Source organism: Equus asinus, chromosome X (assembly GCF_041296235.1).
Source record: "Equus asinus isolate D_3611 breed Donkey chromosome X, EquAss-T2T_v2, whole genome shotgun sequence".
Taxonomy (NCBI): domain Eukaryota; kingdom Metazoa; phylum Chordata; class Mammalia; order Perissodactyla; family Equidae; genus Equus; species Equus asinus.
The window spans coordinates 27593258-27615235 of NC_091820.1; the positions used below are offsets into that span (position 1 = coordinate 27593258).

The 21978-nt window shown below is 35.9% G+C and overlaps 1 protein-coding gene across 7 annotated transcripts in view; it reads right to left on the reverse strand.

Annotated features, from left to right (window-relative positions):
• DMD (dystrophin) overlaps positions 1 to 15532 on the reverse strand; it is a 2265680-nt gene extending 2250148 nt beyond the window's left edge. For 6 of the 7 annotated variants that reach the window (XM_070503127.1, XM_070503123.1, XM_070503121.1 and 3 more), the window contains exon 1: positions 15201 to 15532. In XM_070503127.1, the coding sequence (XP_070359228.1) occupies positions 15201 to 15282 (82 nt within the window). In that variant the 5' untranslated portion in view covers positions 15283 to 15532. The remainder of the gene's footprint in view (positions 1 to 15200) is intronic. The other variant, XM_070503126.1, reaches the window with a different exon arrangement.
• Between the last annotated feature and the right edge of the window lie 6446 nt (positions 15533 to 21978).

Consider the following 21978-nt stretch of genomic DNA (forward strand, 5'->3'; position numbering starts at 1 on the left):
AGAAGCTGAGAACGAGAAATCAGAATTCCCTGGAATGTTCAAAAACTTAATATTATCAATTACTCCTAACAGCCTTCCAACGCTCTACATTCTCTTTACTTGGTAGGGTTACATAAAACAAATGATTAATACATTTAAAAATATTAAGTTTACAAAGAAATATAGCGGATAGCGAATATTAAAGCATTGGAAAACGTCAGTGAATGGTATTTAGTATTTGAATAGCTAATATTCAAGGCTTCCTAGCAAAGTTAACATCGCTACACAGAATCATGTGTTAAAATTGCCAATGTGAGGACCTATTTGTTCCCAAACTCATTATTTCTTGGAACATGACTCATTCGATTTCTAAAGTATACTATGCGTATAAACTCTTTATTTGCAAGAATGACTCATTAGCAGCAGACAGATACACACACACACACACACTTAGAGCATAGCAATAGCTGAAAGACTGACTGATTAGATGGTGACCACACTTCTACGTACGTTCTCATCCTGGTTCCCAGAAATGTCAGCCTTACCTTTTGACTCTGAGAGTCGGTTTCCTACTCTTGCTGGATTTTTATCTTTCAAATATGTAACTTTTTAAATTCATTTTTAAACTTTAATTCTCTCAGGTGGATTATAATACATGTCCCCCATAGACAGATTTCCAAATCTTATGATTTTTCTCATGATTTAAGACTCAGAAAAACATATACATTTCTGGAGAAATGTAGGGGAAAAATTCCCACATGGTAACACTTCTGAGAATCCTCCATGACTTGCTGGAGAATGTGTGGTACGTTCTTCACCTCATTAGAGTTTAAGCCCCAAAGGTGGGCTTCCACTCATAGGGTTCAGCTCTTGGTATGGCTTTATCTCCACTACAAACCACACATCTCTAAAAGAAAGGAGGTTACATTTGAAGCATAAAAATTATTTTTTAATTTCTTAATAGTAGAGAAATAATTCATATTTCTTTCAAAATTGAAACTACTCACAGACCAGAGGAGAAAAGAGTATTGCAGCACTTATAACCTCACTACCTATAGATTGTCCAAAATTACTTCCGGTCTCCCCCACACACACACTTGATGTTGCACTCTTTACACACACACACAATGTTACATGTTGATTCATCACCAATTTTGTTGACGAATTTGAAATCTATCGATTGCTTTTATGACTGTATTGTATTGCATAAATAAAAATTGAATATATATATTTATCACTATAAAAAATCTTCAGAGAACCTTCTTGCATCAGCAGCTTTTTGTACTTTGCACATGACTTTTCAATGTTTGCTGACCATGCAATAAAATGCAATTTATCTTAAGTATTTTTTAACAAAGCAAAACTCGGTAATTCTTTGTATTTTCTTGATTTTTATTCATGCTCTAGTTATGATTGCCTTTCACATCAAATTCATTTTTTGTGGAATTTTTTTTTTTTTTAGATTGGCACCTGAGCTAACAAATGTTGCCAATCTTTTTCTTCTTCTTCTTCTTCTTTCCCCCAAAGCTCCCCAGTATATAGTTGTATATATTCTAGCTGTGAGTGCCTCTGGTTGTACTATGTGGGACGCTGCCTCAGCATGGCCTGATGAGTGGTGCCACGTCCGCACCTGGGATCCAAACCGGCGAAACCCCAGGCTGCCAAGGCAGAGCACAGGAACTTAACTGCTTGGCCATGGGGCCGGCCCCAGAAGGATTATTTTGTCTTATTTTAAGCTTGGCAATTTGACCAAATAATGAAAAAATATTTCATTTCGTAAAGAGTTGTATTATTTTACCTTTTAATGTCAACTTACTTAGTATGATTTAAGAAATATGCTAATGTTTTACATCATATTATGTTTAGCAGTTAGGATTAACATTTAAAGATGAGGCATTTCTTAGTGATGTTTCTACTTCTGGGTACTTCATCCTATTTCAATATTCATTATTGTAAAACTTTATGGCATGCAAGAATAACTTCACTTTTAGACAAAAAGCAGAGGGCCATATTTGTATGAAACAACACAAACCGTAAATTACCATATTTATTTAGGCAAGCAGGGCCAATGAAAGTTATTTATAACTATAGATTAATCAGTAATAACATTTTTAAGATAGCTGAGCATATGCTTAATATCGAAGGTCTGGGCTGTCATGAAACTTTTATTGCCTATAAGAAATGCTAGCAGTTTTCCAGGATATAAACTTTTGCTTCCTAGAGAGTAGAGTGCATTATGAACATGTTTTTAATAGGACTTCATTTTCTGATGATGGCAATAATACAGATGTGCACTCCCACTTTTTCTGCCCTAGGCCAGACACCTTTGGATATTACAGATGTTTCATCCTAGAAAATTTTTCAACTGACTTTAAAAGTAGATTATACCTAATTAAAATGCAGATCTGCTACTATTTAAAAAATTTTAAAGATAGTGGTACATAATGAAACAAATAAATGGTTTGAAAGGTGGCATGGGAAAGAATTAAAAAGGTGGTCGTTTAATAAGCCCCTATAGAGAGTGATGTGGATTCTATATATAGAGTCTCTTGATGATCAGAAACCTCCCAATCTAGGAAACATTCAGTAAGGAAATGCTTTTAGAAGGCAAGGGTCAATCCTAGGTCTATAAGGAAACATAAATGGTAATAACCATGTGCAATATGATGCTATACCATCCAAACTTACCATTTCATCTGTGTCATAATAGTGATTCACCTGATAGCAAAGCATACAATGGACTGCTCTGGTACAAACCAGAATATCAAACTTCTTAGTAAAATCTACTTTCTATGTTTTGTCTCAGGCCTAAAGTTCATTTATTTTACACACAAATTAAGTTAATTTATGAATACACAACTGATTCATTTTATTTTATTTTTTTTTATTATTGCAGGTTTGGTTCACTGAGAATACAACTCTGAAAGGGAGTTTAGGGTGTTCATTCAGGAGTGCCCTTGGGTTCAACACCAATAGAGAGAAGAGGAAAGAAGCAGGAGTGGACAGAGAGAAACCCGCTACCTGCTGTCAGCCCCACAGCAGCTTCTGCAAACCCTAAGGAAGCTCTGGAGCTAGAGTGGCTCTACAGAGTGGTCTCAAATTTGTCGGAGACGAAAGGGCCTTCACATTCCCTCATAGATCAGTCTCTGAATGAAGTCAACCCAAGAGAGTGGCGTGACCCAAGGTACTTCGCAGCTGAGGCAATCACTGAAAGGGCTAAGGGCCAAAGGCTGTCTACCAGCAGCACTTCATCACCTTGGGCCAAACGTCCTTCTGTGAAGGGGGACCCGGGCAAGCCATCACGGCATCTACTACATTGAGTTTACTTTGCACAAAACACAAGATATTTCCTAAGTCCCTTCATAGTTTTTTCTACCTTGCTTCCGAAAAGGCAGGCCTTTAAATTATCCTCAAGAGGGCACTATTTCATCTTTGCCAAAACTCCTTTAAAAAAAGAACTTGATCTGCATCCTATTCCACTGTTACATCATGCTATAGTCTGTGCTTGTACCATGCTGGCATCGCCCATTCCCTTTTCAAAAAGCTTCACTTGAGTATTTATTTTGTTTTTCTCTTTCCATCCCCTTTGCCCACATCCATTGCACCCAGGCTCCCAAAGATTGTTTCACTTTTAGGCACATCATAAACTCATTTTGAGTTGAGAAAGGCATGGTTCCGATGTTTGCTAAAATCAATGAGTTAAACAGTAGAATCAAATTAGAACACAGACCTGCCAGATCCCCAGATTCCTAGTTTGGAGTTACTTCTGCAACATCGTGTTGGAAATATGTTTGTCTCAGTTTGGTAAGAGGCATACCATGAATTTTCAATAGCGCCTTATTTATTGATGTTTTTGAGCACTATGTGCTGAAACCTCAGTGTTATCCTGCCTTAAGGTCATGCCGTTCTACTCCTGCAAATAGGACCTCTGAACTCATATTAACTCAAACTTTACTAAGAATCAAAGAACACTCCAGTAGTATTTTAGTGTGGGTTTAAGAAGGTAAAAAGTACGTGAAAGAAATAAGATGGGAAAAAGCAAGCATGGGAAAGTAGGAATATGGAAATAACATTTCAGAACAAAAGACAAGAGACAATAGGCATTTTTTTCAAGGGATGTAGGGGAAGCAGCATTTCTTAGCGGCAAGTTGGTGGGAATAAGGAGGAAGACTTCGAAGTTTACTAGTTAATTGATATCACTGGGGTTTAAGCAGTCTTCTCAGCATATCAACTTTCACTCTAAAATAGATGTAAGCTTGTAATAGTATGAGCATGTGATATAAGTCCACAACTTACTGTGCATTCTCCAGGTTTCAGTGAAAAAACAGATGAAAATCTGTCTTCATGTGAAAAAACATAGCCTTGACAGAGAAAAAAAAATCTACAATTGTACTAAGTTGCCAAGAATAAAAATTCATTGAATAGATAACTTCGTGTCATTTAGGAGAATATTTCAGAGGACTCTTATCATGTGTTAATTTAGTTATATATTTCATAAACACTGGCAAAAGTATAACTATCAGTAATTATGATTTTCACAGACTAATCTGGTTTAATTAAAAATGAAAGTTTCTGTTCCTTTTCTCAAAATTCCCACGGACATCTCGAAAGCAATTTCCTCATTGGTTTTAACGTAAACATTTTCTACTATTAGAAGGGATGGAAAAATTGGAGAAATTGCACTAGAGTGAATTGGAGACACTGATTTATTTTGCCTGAAAAATAATTACTACTACCAAATGGCAGTTTCATTTAGGTTTTGGTACTTAGGAACAGGAAGAAAACACAAAATAAGAGCATGATTTATTTTGGATATTAGCATACCCTATATTATCTTCCTATATCGAATTAAAGTATATCCAACACACAGATTTTTAATTGCTTTTTAACCTGATTTGTCCAGGACACATCAATATTTTTAAAAAATATATCGCCACTGTTTTGATTCAATGAGTAAACTGAGTTGTTTATCTATAAGTTTAATCCAAATCTTTAAGAAATATCTGTAATATGACCATTACCCTGAACCAAATTGTTTTTGACTTAAAATGTTAGAGAATATAATAGTTATTCTCTTATGAAACATATTTCTATGAAACGAAAAAGTAAGCGTTTCTCACATTTGACTAGCTATAATTAATAATGCATTTTCTCATGGGGTTTATTTTGGAAATGTTCTTCATAAGAATTTCCATTTGTAATTCAAAACCAGCCCATTCCCAAACTTATGATTACATGACCTCAGTAATCCGCCAAGCATAAACTTAGAGAATGCATTGGGATTTTATGGTGATTAATATATGTTAACTAATAATATAAGGTAGTTTACATTATATATGACTTTGGCCAAGGCAAATATTGTCAAATCATCTTAATTTTAATATAAATGTTTATTTAATGTCATAATATATAGACAGAAGAATGGAATTAATAACATTTTTGTATCAGGAGCAAGATATCAGAGTTATAGAATTTGTTTTATTTTTCACATTTTCAGGTCAATTCTCAAATTCACATTGCTATCTTATTAAAATGTATGTAATGATCAAAGTATCCTGCAGTTCAAACCACTTGACAGACTCAATAGTCCCACCTCCCTATCAAGCATTCTTCATCAGTCCACCTTAAGCACTACTTCATCTGCACCCTTACCCAATGCTTATTCCAGTTAGACATCTTTGTTCAATATATTGCAGAGTTTAGACTTCTTCCCCTTAATTTTCTGTCTTTCTGATGCCACATACCAAGGCTGGTATATATTCCTTCTTCTCATCCACTAAGTTTCATTTTGCACAATCTTTTATATCTATTTAAATATTCTCTTCTATACATATCTCTGAATGACCAGGAACTAATCCAGTCCCTGTCTGTCTGTCTTTGTGAAACAGACTCTTAAGATTTAAATGATTCACATAATTATGTAGCCAAATCAGGGTATAAAACACATTTATGAGATATTTTAATGAAAAACATCTTTTTATGGGTGGATGTAAGATCTCACCTCCAACTCTCCCCACAATATATTTTACAGTAATTTCAAAGACTCTGGGGGTATGAGTAGCCCTGTTTGGATCCCACGCTGGTGATTCTAATGTGCCACCCACATCTGACTGACGTGAGCATTATCAAAGAAAACATAATAATGTGGCGATATGTTTATTCTGTACATCAATGTAATACAATCATATTAGAAAATAGTATGAACATTATGTTTATACTCACATATGTCTGTCTTACCACACTTACTTATGTATCATAGAAATACAAATTACTTTTATCCTGATTATATAGAATGCATATATATTAATTATACCTTGTGTCTGTGTACATGCATACATGTGTAAATATATACATGCTCACACACGTCACAATGTTAACAGTTTAGATGAGGGTCATTTATCTGATTTTTATTTTAGTTATATTCTGTTAACTTTTTATAGAACATTCTCTACAAATCATTACAAAAATTGTATGCCATTAAAAAAAATCAGAATGATTCCCTTATAACTGGGATGATTGTCATCAGGGACTAAGGCCTTATAGCCTGTTAGAGAAAGCAGTGAGCAGTGTGGAAGGAAAGAGTATTTCAAATTGGACAGACAAGTCAGCTGGAATAAACCAATGGGTCAACGGGTTGATATATTCTAATTCATACATACCTATGCTTGCTATTTTCTCTTTCCCAAATTGAGTTCCATGAAACAATAATCCACAAAATGCTTCTCAAAAAGTCCCTGATAAAATAGATTTGGAAAACTCTAGTCTTCTCTTGAAGTTTATATCATGCACTTAAGCTTAACAAAATTTCTCAGAAATTAGGCATTACAAAATTTGTTAACTTTATTTAACCCATGTGTCCCAAACTTATTTGGCCATCAAATAGTATTAATAGCACATGGAAAAAGTGTTCGATGAAGTATAAGCTGGAAAACTGTTCAAGTTCAACAGCAGGACAATTTAATGAAGAATTTAAGGAGAAAATTTTGACATACTGTGGTAGACAGTAAAATATTAGTTAAAATAATTTTGATTGGTGCTATTTCTTTTGAAGAATTTAGGATTTGTTAAAAAATATATTCTATAGTTATCTACCTTTAGTGGCTAAGTGCGTGTTTGGGGGACATGGGTGGAGGGGTGTCTGCTACACTCCTGGTAAAGCAGAAAAGCTAGGGAACATACTTGGTGTGGGCAAATAACCAAGAACTTGGGCCATCTGTACTATCACCTGTTCATCTGTGACATCAAATACACACACATACACATCATATAAAATTAGTTGTAGCCGTTTTAATTAAATAGTATTTTAAAAGGAAAAGACATACAAAGGATACATAGAATTTATGATAAAGTTCCAGTTAACAAGAACTTATGTCTATAGATGTTTTCAGTCATTTCAACTGCCTTGGCCTTCTCCTTTCAATGCACAGGCAGAGGTTAAGCCAGAAGGTATTAAGTGGCCACTCATATTAACGTCACAGGGATATATACCAGTAGGAACAACTCCATCTCCAGCAGCTCTAAATAATCTTATACCTTGTTTCCTGGAACAAAGAATCACCCACTCCTACATGTTTCTACTAACCAGTGATCAGCAATTGCTCACTAATTCCTTCCTAACTTTATAATAGAGCAATGTTTCTCAAAATGTGGTCCTTAGAACAGCAGAATCAGCAGCACTTGGGAATCTGTGAGAAATGCAAATTCTCAGGTTTCACTCGACAACTTCTGAATCAAACTGAGGGCAAGGCAAATGGATCTGCGCTTGAACAAGCCCTCTAGAGAATTCTGATGCACACAAGTTTGAGAACCACTGCAGTAGAGAAATAAGATATCTGTCCTGGATATTTCTAGTAATTATAGCAGATAGTCCCTGTATCAACCTATAAACCTAATTTTAAGTGAGTCAAAATTTTTAAACATAGCAGTTATGTTGTAAAATAAAGAGCAAGCAGTCCAAAATTTGTACAAGATTTATCTGAAAATTTAATTGAAAGTTGGCATAATGAAACTTGGAACGTATTTCCCCATGGGCCTAATGCTACAAAATTGTGGCAAAGGGACGAAGCTATTCCAAAGGAGTGTATTTGTATTGTAATTTAATTGTACTACAGTATTGATGGCATGACCTTTAGTTCTGAGAGGAGTGACAACAGGTTTTAAGAAGGAAATGGGAAGGTTAAGAGAGGAAGGAAATAGAAGAAAGAAATAGGAGAGAGGAGAAGTTACTCCCCCTCTCTTTTTTTGGTGTAGTGATTACAGGAACAATGCAAAAAAAAAAAAAAAAAACCACACACACACACACAATTGTCTTTGACTACATTAAAACTACCTATATATATCAGAATCCTAAATTTTATCAAGTCCCTTTTGCCACTTTTATTTTCTCCTCAAATCTCCTACATCATCATCATAAGGTCAAGTGTGTATATTCTTCTTCTAAGCTCCAAAATTGGTGAAACAAAAGAATGCCTTCTGGGTTCAAGCAGGAAATGTGAGTTAAGAAATACATCCAAGAGTAGTGTTACATATTGCTCCAAAATTATAGGGAGTATTGGGGCTCTAAAGGTATATACTCCAAGGACTCCTCCGTCCTTTTCTGACACTACATGTCCAACAAAACATACCCTTGGGCTTAATTTTCCCTGTCATCTGCCAATTTGTGACCTCTACATCCAAGAACACCTCTCTTCCAACCTGCCCCCATGCAAAATTCCAATCTGGGAAATGTAGGTTATCTCAGATGAATGTTAGAAAGAATGCAACTGAAGTTATTTCACATTTAGGTAGGAATGACTAATCAGGCTATTAACTGTCTGGTAAATTCTGGCAGCTACTCCTGATTTTTAGGCTAGTCTCTATTCTTCTAATTCACGGGTCCTCTTACCTCTGATTTTTATCACAATAGATACAACAGATATTCGGTGGTATTTTCAGAGTGCCTAGAGCAACAGCATAGACAAGGGTATATATACTTTGTAAGTCTAAATCACTGAGAGCTTGTGAATTGAGAAGTGCCAATGTTCTTTCACATACTGTAATCATAGGAAAAACAGGAATCTTCAACAGTCACCACAGAGCAAACAACCTAGGAAGGTTCCTGTGATGATTAAAAACCAAAAGCAAGTTGGCAAAAAAAAAAGCCAGATCTTCTCAAAACTGGGTGCTCATTAGAATTCCTGATGGAGACTCAGTACATAGGTCTACACCCCACAATCAAAATAAATCAGAGGCTCTATAGGAGGGGCCTAGGCCTTCATATTTTTAGAACAATTCCTGAGGTAGTCACATTGCTCAGTATAGAGAATTACTGCCAGGAGCATCAGAGTTACTCCTGCCTCCATATCCAGTCATACACAAATGATAATTCCTGCTTGTGAATTTTCCGAAGAGCTTAACCAATATTCTTTAACTTAGAGGACGTAGCTATAGACAACCAGTGGCTTCCCCACCAGATCAAACCTACAGTCTCTCTTTTTGCTCTTTGATTAAAATTCAGTTCTCTTTTAATCTTTAGCAAACGCATACCATGGATTTGATCCTTGTTACTATTTGCTTTGAGTCAGAACTTCTTTAAATTGAATACATCCATGTAAAATTATTGTATTTGAAATATATTCAAGCCACAAAAAGAATGTCTTTTTCTGTTTTCTACTCACTTTTGTGATGGTTTAACAAGTGAAAGACAATTCCTCAGGATAGATACATGATGATAATAGAACTCTCCTACCCTAAACAATGCAAATTCAGAGTTGGCAGCTCATCCTCAGTACTTCACGTATGTTACAAGAAGGGGCAGTGCGAGCAGGGGAGTGTGGAGAAGCGATAGGGCGGATGGGGACATTTTACAATAAAAATTGCTTCTCAAGTGGACCAGTTTTCCATTGCTATAATGACAAAACAGGTCCTGAAAGTGTTCACATGTGGTCATTCCAGCCAGCTTTCTTAGATTAAAATATAGCCCTATACCATCCCCCATGTACACACTATACTTGTTTTTGGGCATGCCTGCAGTTGTGGTCATCTGTCAGAGTGAAATTATGCCCATCCTCAAAATAGCATGTCAGGTTAATGGGATTAGACGGGTCAGGTTTCACTGGAGACCAGAATTGAAAGGGTGACTTACAGTCCCTAAACTAGGGACACAGAGTCACAGCTATTAAAGATTTAAGTCCATGCACTATGAAAGCCTTCATCTGTTTTAAGAAAAGGAGAAGCAAGAGCTCATGACTCAAGCCTAACTTAAATTCATGATTGCATCAGCAGGAGCACCTGAGTGTTTAAACAGCACTATATGCGTTACCATGACAAAAGCTTCAACAGTTAAGAAATGAACGAAGTAAACCAGTTCCTATGACTGGATATCCTCAACACCATTTCTACCCCCTTAGTCTTCTTCTCCCTTACCAAAATTCATTAGAGGCAATAAAAGCTAAATTTTCACAATCTTAGCATCATTAGCTGTGAACTCCTAATCAGAAAGAAAAGGCCAAGAGACTCACAGAGACACCAGCTCTGATATCACTGATATGTCAAACCAATGCCAGAAGAAGCCTACCTCCAGATATCTTACGTAAAATGTGTGAAGGCCATGGATAGATGGTTATTCTGTCTGTTACTTTCAGTGGAATGTATACCAAAGTGATACACACCCTTAACATAATGGATTTTTTCCCAAGTTTATACTTCTCTCATCATTAATATTTCCAGCGTTGCACTGGTAAATATTTAATAACTAGCTCCAAAAAAAGAAAAAGCCCTGATAGTAGCATTTGCTGATTTCTGTGGTATAAATAATCCCACCATGGTAATTTCAACAGACTAATGTGATGTCACTGGACGTGGAAATAGGAAGAGATTCACACAATCGGCTCCCATGAGCAAGTGAAAATTAGCTCCAGTACATCATTGGATATTTCCCTAATAACTAACTACACTTTCTCAAAACCATTAGAGTTCATTAACATTACTTTCAATTTCATTAAAATAGAGAACAGAGTTTCTAGAGAGGGGAAGGTAGACCTCAGAATTACTGAATGTCAAGATAAATTGGCTAAATTTATTAAATTGGGAGCAGCTACCAACTTTATGCAAAACTTTAAGTAGAAACTTAGAAGTTGTTCTCAGTCTCAAGTCAAATGCATTCAATATGAATTCAACAGGAAAATTCCCAATGTTTTCCTTGAAGAATAGAATTCACTATCACATCCAAGAAAAATTAATAAATAGATTTGAAAACAACATTGGTGTAATGTTAAATAACTTGCATGAAAACCTGTTTAGGTCCCACAAATTTCCATGGCTCTATCTGTAATCCAGAATGAGAATGGAAGTTTCTCTACTCTTATAGTCCTTGGGTCTATTTTTGCAATAGGGAGGCTGTCATAACCAATTGCCTAAAACAAAATACAACTTGCAATTTAGTACAACATACTTTAGTAGCTATTATCTATGAAAAGTATTCCCTAAAATTTTCTTAGCAAGGGCTCAGAAAAATATTTATATATTAAAGCAAAACAAAATCTTAACACCCGTCTTATTTTTTAAGCACCAAAACAGGTCTTGTACAAGCGTGTACAATGAATTGCCCCACTCCTTCAGGATAATATGAGTATATAATTTTCCTGGGATGGATAAATACACGTTTCATCACCAGAGTGATTCTTTAGATTTTAAATGGCCTAGTAAGAAAATATTTCCAATTGAAAGAATTGGCAGTTCTGAAAGAATGGTTATTCAAAATGTCTTCTTGCTTCTTTTTCCCTTGTAAAATCCCCAATATCTTTGTCAAGTTTGATTCTTGGTTTATTCCGAGAATATCCAATTGTTAATAGCGTATTACTGTGAAGGGATAATTTAAGTGCATTACCTCAAACTGAAAAAATAAGTTCAATTACACTGTATTCTTGTTTTTAATAAGGATAGTTAAAGTACTAAAGAAATAAGTCAAGAGTATTTTAAAATAGTCACTTAGACCAACTTTTATATATTGGTCTTTTACAATAGGCTCTTTATAGTCACTATGGATAGGCAAAATAAAATATATCAAAGTTTTGATATAACAATCTTCCATAGTTGGAGTTCACCAATGCAAAGTTAGTCACCAAAAAGATCTTGTTATAGCAGACTCCAAGATCAGACCAAGAACAATCTTTTTTATACCTTTTTTTTTTTTAGCAAAAACTGCTTAGCTAATTTTGTTCTAAAGAAAATACATGAATTCACTTCAGTCTTCAGAGGTTAAAAAACCTTTCATGACACAAATCCATAGATACGCTTTACTCAACTATTCACGTTTTATTCTGTGCCAGTAAAACATCTAAAGATGTGCCAGGAGATGTAAAATGAATACAAACCACAAAAAAAAAAATCATAAAAGAAATCAGGGCTAGTTAAATTTACATCTGGTTTAAAAAGATCAACAGCATGAGGCTGTTTATGTTACATCGAGCTATTTCTAATTACAGGAAAGTATACTCAATCAATAGGAGATCAAGTGCCCATATTTTCGGTATCCAAACAAGAAAAGACAGTTGTAAAACACTGTATAGAAATGCTTTTAAATGCTGAGATTTTACCTTTTAAGTTATCTCAAAGAGTGCAAGTTCTGGTTTGGGTTAGTTTTTTATTTTGTAGCAACAAACAGTTTTCACCCAAGGCATAGGACTTCTCACGGGTGGCACTCACATTATTATTGAGGCCATGTACGTAAACCCAAACCACATAAAAGCATTGCCCCTTGTGGAAATGGGATAAGAATATGCAGTTGTGCTGGGGAAAAAATAATAAATGATACTCAAAGTTCCACATTGTTGTGACTGCTGATCAAATGATGAACCAAGACCATTCTATAAAATTAATCTAATAAAGTGCAACCTTGTGGTATAAATATATATTATAATCTTCATCTTTGTGTCCTCAATTTTCAAAAGAAAGTCCTGCTTATTACAGTATAAGAAACAATCTCCAATAGTGCCACTAAAAATATAATTAACCATCTTATGTAAAGTTTATTTTTATGTCCTTTGAGACATTGTAATAACACACTAAAATTTCACTTGCCATTTAACTAGATCTAGAACAAAACTAATGTATGAGAGAGAAAGGGAGGAGGGAGAAATAGATATTGCCAGTGTAACAAGCTCTTAGGTTTGCTTCTTTTGGCGTCACTGTGAGACCCACCACATTACGTTTTGCCGTGCATAACAATTGGCTTCAAAAAGCATTTATTAATAGCAGCCACCCCTTATGCTTCAGAATTCAAAAGAACAAAATCAAAACCTAAAAATTACAAAAAGACCCACCCACCCTGGTTTCATTAAGTCACAGAAACTCAAATATTCAAAGCAAATATTATTTTATATTTTATTTAATGGCTTCTAAACCCTTAAAGGGAATGATCTTTCAAAAAGATACAGGTAGATTTTGAAAATTAAATAAGCTGTTGGATCACTCACCCCACCTGAACTTCTAATAAAAGTTTGCTCATTACTTTTACTCTTCAAATGAGAGTTCTAATAAAAGCTTAATTTCATAAACGTAAAAAAAACCCAAAACAATGAAGTCATTGCATTTTAAAAAATGACTCTCAACAGTATTATCTAACATGGGATCCAAAGTTATATAAAGGGAGATTGAATTTTCTTTAGAGATGGAGTTAAACTAGCCGTTTCTAAAACACACGAACTCACATACTTTCCAGAACATATTTGCGAATCTTTTCCTCCACTCATGCACTGACAAGTGTAGAAGTAGTACGATAATAAATAGAATTATTTGTAGAATTAATCTTTAACACATTTTTTCCAAAATGCCCTGTAACAGATTTGTAGTAGATATCCTTTGGCATATTTCAGTTAATCACAGCTACAAATTACTATCTAATAAAATGTATAAACAACAGCAATTTTGAAGCAATGTATGAAACTACCCAAAGTATTTTTTCAAATTATTATTTCAGGGCAACTATTTAAAGCCGATTCTATTATCCTAGGTGCTGAATGATAAGGGCATTCCATTGAAGTAAGTATACCACTCTTTCCTTTAAAATCTGAGAAGCTCGTTAAGTTATTAATGGGAAGAGGAAAAGAAGGTAAGTGTGGTTTTTAAAGTTGGAAATAACTATTTCTCCCAAGCATTGTCAGAGGCACCATTCCTTTTTGACTTGAAGCATCATTACCAACTTACACTACTTGTGAAGAGAAATCCTGCTCTACCATCTTCTGAACTCTTTGCTGGTCTGCAGTTTACCCAACTCCTATGTTTCTTACCCACTTTTGTTTTCTACTGTGAAATTTTCTTTAACCTCACTTCAGAAATACACTTGGACAGTGACTTAATACCTCTGTCCTCTATCAAGAGTCAGCAATGTATGCAAACAAAACTAGAATGGTCCTGTTATTTTGCTGTCCACAATTTGGTGCATTTCCAAGGGTGAGAGAAGCGGATTCAAGCAGCTGAAACTTCATCCTTTGGGAAAGCTTAACAGCTGCTTCCATTTACAGCTTTAAAGACCTATCCTAGTTTACAAGCGTTTGCATATGTACGCCAGACTACCAAACATCAGAAGATTCATAACAAATGAAATTTACACGTGGCGGGAAAGCGCACTATGGAAGCGCTGCAAAAAACCTCAGACTTTTCATTCCTGCTGCTTTACTGGTTTTCAACTCGTATAGTTATGCTCCAGGCATGCAAGCCTTCATGTCACCCCTGACATTTTCCTTCAGCACAGATATGAAGGGAAGTGAAACTTCTCAGCTTTCTTAACCCTGCACTTGGCCACACCCTGACAAGGCATGCCTCCTCACACCTCCCCAGCCCTCCCTCCTCCAAGGCTACGACAATATATATATATATTTTAAATTGGTATGTTTGTTCTTTATATTTAATTTTTAAAACAAGTTTCCATCCTATAATAAAACCGATATCGACTGGCTTTCTTTAGGGAAAAAAGAAATCCCCCACCAATATCCATTTGGCCCAAAAGGAAAACTTGAGTTTCTGCTTCCCCGGAGAGCAGCACCCCCTCCTCCCTCGGACGCGCCCTGCGTGGTTCCCCGCCCTCCCCACGCGCGGGGGCGCGGTGACAGCCCCCTGCTGCTCCTCCGCTCAGCGCCACAACTTTCCGAAACCCTGTACTAACTTCCAGGGCACAGCCTCTGCGGAGAGTAGCGGGTTACGCTGTATACCCCTAACTGAAAAGCAAGACAGCGAGGTCCTACCAGCGCGGCTCTTGATGACGTCGGTGAATCCGTCTCCAGCAGCATCTTCCCGGGTCTGCTCCGGACCCCCGGGCTGAGCCATAGCCCCACGCTACGTGCCACGGCTCCCCTACGCCCCAAACTTTAGGAGGCAGGTGGGTCCGCGCGGTCCGCCTGATGCTCTCCAAAGCAGGTAGCTAGCTGGGGATCTGGTGTGTCTGAGGGCGGATTTCTCTCTTCCCCAGGCCCTCAGGCACGGAAATAGGGATGCGTGGGGGGGGGGGCGGGGAGGAATGGTAAGCTGGAAAACACAGAAACACCGACACCTGGGTTGGTTGAAAGGGGGAGCCGTCAAAATGCCAAGCCCAGGCTTGGAGAGGAGGAAACAGGTGCTGTTCCCAGCTCCTGACTCTAAAATAGAGTGGGCGAGGCCTGGAAGGTGAAAGCTGAGGAGGGACCCGGTGGTCAATAAATCCACAAGCAAGTTGGAGCCTCGCTTTTCCACGCTGCGCAGAATCGATGCAAAAACAGGAGCAATTAGGGAGCAGCTTGCCAAAAGCAGCACATGAGGTCATGAATGATTTAGCATTGCCACTTATAAGATGACTACACTGAGGAGAAGGGTCACTTGCTTTAGCTATCTGGGTCACTTACACGTGTGTATCCCCCACCGTTGTATCCTGATTTGAATGCACTGACCAGAAATGGGGAATATAGGCCGAGCATAATCCTATTTCTTAGGAGATTTCACCAAAGCTACCCACCCTTCTTTCACTCTTATATTCACTCGGAATGCCTCCTCCATCCCTTCCTCCCACCACTGAGGCTAGAATTAGATTGGACTATAAACAGCTCATATGACTTTATTTTCTAAAAATTTCAGAAGTGACTTTCATTTGCTTGGTATCCTTACTCCTCCCCCCACCCCACCCCTACACACATAAAATTCATCCTGCACTTCTTCCTGCAGTAGCTCAGACACCCTAAATCCTGCCCCTCACCTACCAAAAAAATTAACTTTACAAGAAAACTTGGCAAGGGGCCTAGTAACAGCTAAGGATTTTCTTTTCTTGTGTTCTGCATTTTCATTCAGAGTATATTCTTATTCTCTTCTAAAACACTGGTTCTCAACCATTGCTAGACAGCAGAATCATCTGGTGAGCTTTACAAAACACTAATGCCTGGTTTCCAGCCCCCGAGATGATAATTGTTCTGAGCTCTCACCTGGGCATCAGGATTGTAAAAAGCTCCCGGGTGATTTCAATGGGCAATCAAGTTTGAAAAACACTGTGATAAAAGGGACTTATAAACAGTCAATTGGGTGCCTTCATCAAGAAAATTTTACCAGTAACCCTCTTCCATTATAATACCTTAGATTAAAAATGGGTTTGCTGTCCTGTTTTCCATCACCAGATTGGCCTTCTGTGTGGCAGTGGATAATTTATTTTGACGGAAACGTAGTAGTTAGAATTAGCTCCAGAATTCTCTTAGATCAAACATAGGGTGACTCTCAGGAGGGAGTCTCAACTAGGTGCCTCTCCATGAGCTTCACCCTGAGAAGCTAATCCTGTTGAAAATCTGAATTTGTTGTGGTTTACAGGCAGACCTCTTAGGTTTCCCAAGTGTCTATTCCTTTTAGATATATCAGTTCTCTTTCTAATAAGTTCATCAAGTGGGAAATATTCAGAGATATAGCACAGCCCCTATTTCAAAAAAGAATAAAAGTGTGAGAATTGTCCAAAAATTTTTTAAAAATCACAAAGGTCATGGCCTGCTGTATTTTATATTATCATGCTACTATATCAGAACAGTATGGTATTTGTACAGGGACAGACAAAGTGGCAGAACAGAATAGAGTCTAGAAATAAATCCAGCCAAAAGGAATGCACTAAATATGACGTTTCAATTCAGTCATTTAAAAATGGAATATATAATTATGATGTTTTCATAAAGTTAGATTCCTGTAACTTAAACTAGATAAATTCCAGAGAGATTAAAGATCCAAATATACAAAATGAGACCAAATAAGTGACGAATCTATAACATTTCAACTTATGGGGACATTCTTAAACCAAACACAAATCCCAGATGACTTTAAGGAGAAAATTGTCACTACCAAGTACATAAGAAGTAAAAATTTTTATAAAGCCAAAGACTTTATAAAGTGAAAGGACAATAAACTGAGAGAAAAACATTTAAAACATCTGTAACAGACAAAAGCTTAATATCTCTAATAAAATTCTACAGGTTTATGTTAAAAAGACAATCTTGGGGCCTGCCTGGTGGTGCAGCAGTTAAGTTCCTGGGGTTCCCCAGTTCAGATCCTGGGTGCGGACCTATGCACCGCTTGTCAAGCCATGCTGTGACAGGTGTCCCACATATAAAGTAGAGGAAGATGGGCATGATGTTAGCTCAGGACCAGTCTTCCTCAGCAAAAAAGAAGAGGATTGGCAGCAGATGTAAGCTCAGGGCTAATCTTCCTTAAAAAAAAAAAAGGCAAATAATCCAATAAGAAAAAATGAATACATAACCTGACAGAAAATTCACTAAAGAAGACATGCAAATAACCAATAAACTTATGACCTTCTCATCAACTTCAACTATCAACCTTCTCATAGTCAGGAAAAGGCAAAAGGAGATAATATTTCCTGCCCATCAGATGGAAGAAAAAACAAATAAACAAACGGAATAACATTCAGTGCTGACAAGAGAGTGAGAAAAAAAACTCATTCTTATTCCCTACTGGTGAAGTGTTGATACATTTTCAGAAAATAACCCAAGAATAGTTATTAAAACGTACATAATCTGTTGCCCATCAATCCCTCCTTAAGAATCTTACAGAAATAAAGTCCCCAGTATGAAAGGACATAAGTACGGTTTTTTTTAACTGAATCCTTATTTATAAAAACACATTCACTGAAAACAACCTAATGTCTTTCAATTGGGAACTCATTGAAAAAATTATATTATACCAAACAATAGGATATTGTGCACCCATTTAACAAAAAGTGTGTAATTTGTACACAAAACAAATTATCAACACAAACCAAATTCAGTGATATATTAAAAGAACAATATATCACAACAAAGTTCGTTTTATAGGAGTAAGCAAAGGTTCATTTTAACCCTTGAAACACAATCAGTGTGCTTCATCACGTTAGAAACGAGAAGGGTAGGGGGCCAGCCCAGTGGCGTATTGGTTAAGTTTGCCCACTGCACTTCAACAGCCTGGAGTTCACAGGTCCAGATCCCAGGCACAGACCTAGCACAGCCGGTCAAGCTACACTGTGGGGGCATCCCACATAAAATACAGGAGGATTGGCAAAGATGTTAGCTCAGTAACAAACTTCCTCACAAGGAAAAAAAAATGAAGGGTAAAAATAAATGCAGAATAGATGTGGAAAAATTAACTCACAGAAAAAGATCAAAGAATATAAAACCTCCTGGTAGATTACCAATAGAAGGAAACTTCCTTAATCTGATAAAATGTATCTATAAATAATCCATAGGAAATATCATACTTAATGAATATACTAGTCAGTGTAACGTCAAGAAAACACAGTAAAAAATATAAGGTTTGGAAAGGGAGAGTGAAGCTGTTATTATTTGCGGATTACATGTACATGGAAAATTCAGAGTCCTCAGATGAAATATTATGGTTAATAAGTGTATTCAACAAGATTTCTGGGTGTCATGCTGATATCTAAAAATTAATTATATTTCTATAAACAACTAGAAAATGGTATTTTTAAAAATAATGTCATCAGTAAGCATCAAAAACACTATAAATATATTAAATATGTGCAAGAATTCTAAACAGAAACATAATATGAATAAGAGGCATTAAAGAAAAATCTATATAAATGGAGAACTATACCATGCTCATGGATTGGTAGATTCTATGTTGTAAAGACATAAACTCCCCCAAATTCGTCTGTAGTATCTATGAAATCCCAATCAATCCCATCAGGAGTGTGTGTTTCTGTGTGTGTAAATTCTAAAATTTATGTGCACATGCAAAGGGGCAAAATAGCCAAGACAATCTTAAAAAGAACAAAGTTGGAGAATTTTCCCTAACAGATCTTACAAATTATTATGGAGCTATTGTAATTCAAACAGTGTGGTATTGGTGTGAGCACAGACAAATACCCAAATGGAACAGAACTGAGAGTATAGACTTTCATATATATGGTCCCCTAATTTATGACAAAGGTGGCACTGTAATTCAGTAGGGAATAAAAATTCCTCTCAATAGATAGTATGGGATCAATTACAGGTTAGATTTTAGACTTAAATATGAAAACTGTTGAAGGAAAACCAACACAGGTGCTAGAAGATAACACAGGAGAATATTTTCATGACCTTAGGATGGACATTCTTTAAACAGGACATAAATGCGCTAAGCTTAAAGGAAAAAGATTGGCATATTGACTTCATTAAAACAAGAAATTTTATTCATCAGAGGACTTCAGTAAGAGACTGAAAAAGAACATCACAGAGTGGGAAATGATGTGAGTGTGTGTATATAAAAATCTACTAGTACCCCGAATATATAAATTACTCATACAAATCAATAAAAAAGAAAGCCCAATTTTAACGAAATGAATGAAACTTTAAATAGATGTTTCACCAAAGAGGATATCCAAATGGCCAATAAAATATGAAAAGATGCTAAACATTGCAAAAGCATCAAGATATTAAAATTTAAACCTCAAAGCAAAACAGCTACAGAACCGTTGTAATGGCAACAATCAAAATCAAAACAAAACAAAACTGACAATATCAAATACTGATGAAAATATGGTGTAATTGGAATTCTTATATACTTTTTATGGGAGTGAAAATCTACACAACTTCTTTGAAAAACCATTGGCAAAATACACTAAAGCAAATTTATGCATACTGCATGACACATAAATTCCATCTTTAGGTATATCCCCAACAATACCAACAACAAAAATATACCTGCACCAAAGGCAGGAATAATAATTGCTGCATTTTCTGTAATAGTCAAAATTAGAAACAACCCTCAGATCCATCAGCAGTAAAACTGATAAAAATATATAGCTATATTCATGAAAGTGAATGCCATCAAGCAATGAAAATGAATGGACTACTGCTACATGCAATAACATGCATGGATTCTATAGACATAATCTGAGTGAGGGACTAATGGTATACACAAAGACTAAAGGTATATACTCTGTGATTCTGTTTATAGAAGGGTTAAAAGCAGGTAAAACCAATTTATGGTGATAGAAGATAAAACTGGTTATCTTTAGAGGGAAGTAATGATTGGGACCAGACAACAGGGAAGCTTCTGGGGTTTTTGTGATGTCTGTATTTTGTTCTGGATGAGAGATATAGTTGTTCATTTTGTAAAAACTGCTTAAGCTGTGCATTTATGATTCATATAGTTTCCTTTATGTGTATTTCCATTTTTAAAGATGAGTTAAAATTACATGTAAATAACTTTAAATATTTTTGTGAAATATTGTTATATGAAACTAGCAAATTATAGTGTAATATGTGTAGTATCTCATTAAAAAAATAAGCTCTATATGAGCATATATACTGTTTGTATAAGCCACTGTAGAAAAACATATATATGAACACACAAAAGGGAAACTATGACATTTTAAAAAATGAAGAAGATTTTGTGAACCTCTGAAAAGCTTAAGCTTTGAAAAACTGAGCGAGTAGGTGGCTAGAAATATTGCTCATTATTTTATTCTATTACAAACATCTTCAAAAGTTAGTTTGAAGTTGTCCTGGAAACTCTCTGGTGTACGTGATCAAGCCATGAAAAGGAAACCATTACAATCTTCCTTATCCCAAATCCATGCTGTTGTATTTATTTCAACAAATATAAAAAACAGACTTCTTAGCATTTTCTTATTCAAAAACTTTGAGATTAGAGAGGCTAGAATACCTCTCTCTAGATGAGACAGTTACTTCTAAGTGACTGTTAATTGGCCCATAGAAATTTCAGGTATTCTTCACTCAGGTTATTATCCCCAGTAAAGGAACTCCATGGACGCCTGCTAACCTTTCAGTTACTCTACACCAGAAAGTATTTGCAGCTAGAAAAATAAAAGACATTCAAATAATATCATGTCAAAAGGTTGCAGATTACCTGCTAAAGCCATTTATTTTATGAACTGCCCAACTAGAATATGAATAACATGGTATAATTAACTGAAACCACCAGATGTAATTATGAATAGATCATGGCATCCTAGAAGGTCTCAAATATAGCACGTCTCTGTTATACTGAAAGTAAGCATTCCTTGTAGTTTCATGTAGTTTCCTTTAGCAGATAATGCTGAAACATATTTTAGATGTACGTTTTATGCACCGTCATCACTTTTATATAGAGGTATCCATTGGTTGCAAGAGAGAACTTTCATGAATCAACGTGGCTATTAGTTGGTTTTCTTTTAACACAGATATTTTAGAAAACACAGTTTGAAATAAATGTATTTTAGGCATGCAGAGAAAGCATTTTTTTCCCTAGGAGACTGGAAGTTTAGTTGATATTTTTGGTTTCCTGTCATAGATTCTGCAAAATTTTCTAAGAAACATTTTCTACACAATCAAGGGTAATTTGAATCACTACACTTTTTTCATTCTTTCGAAGCATTTTTTTTAGGGATCTCTTTGAAGTTTTTGACTACTAGAATGATCTAAATTTAAGCATTCTCTTCTGGTATGTCCTCAGACTGGGAGTGTTTTAGAAGAAGAGGGAATGGTGCCTTGATATTGAGGATCTACTGAGACTAGAGCTCAAACCTAGGTG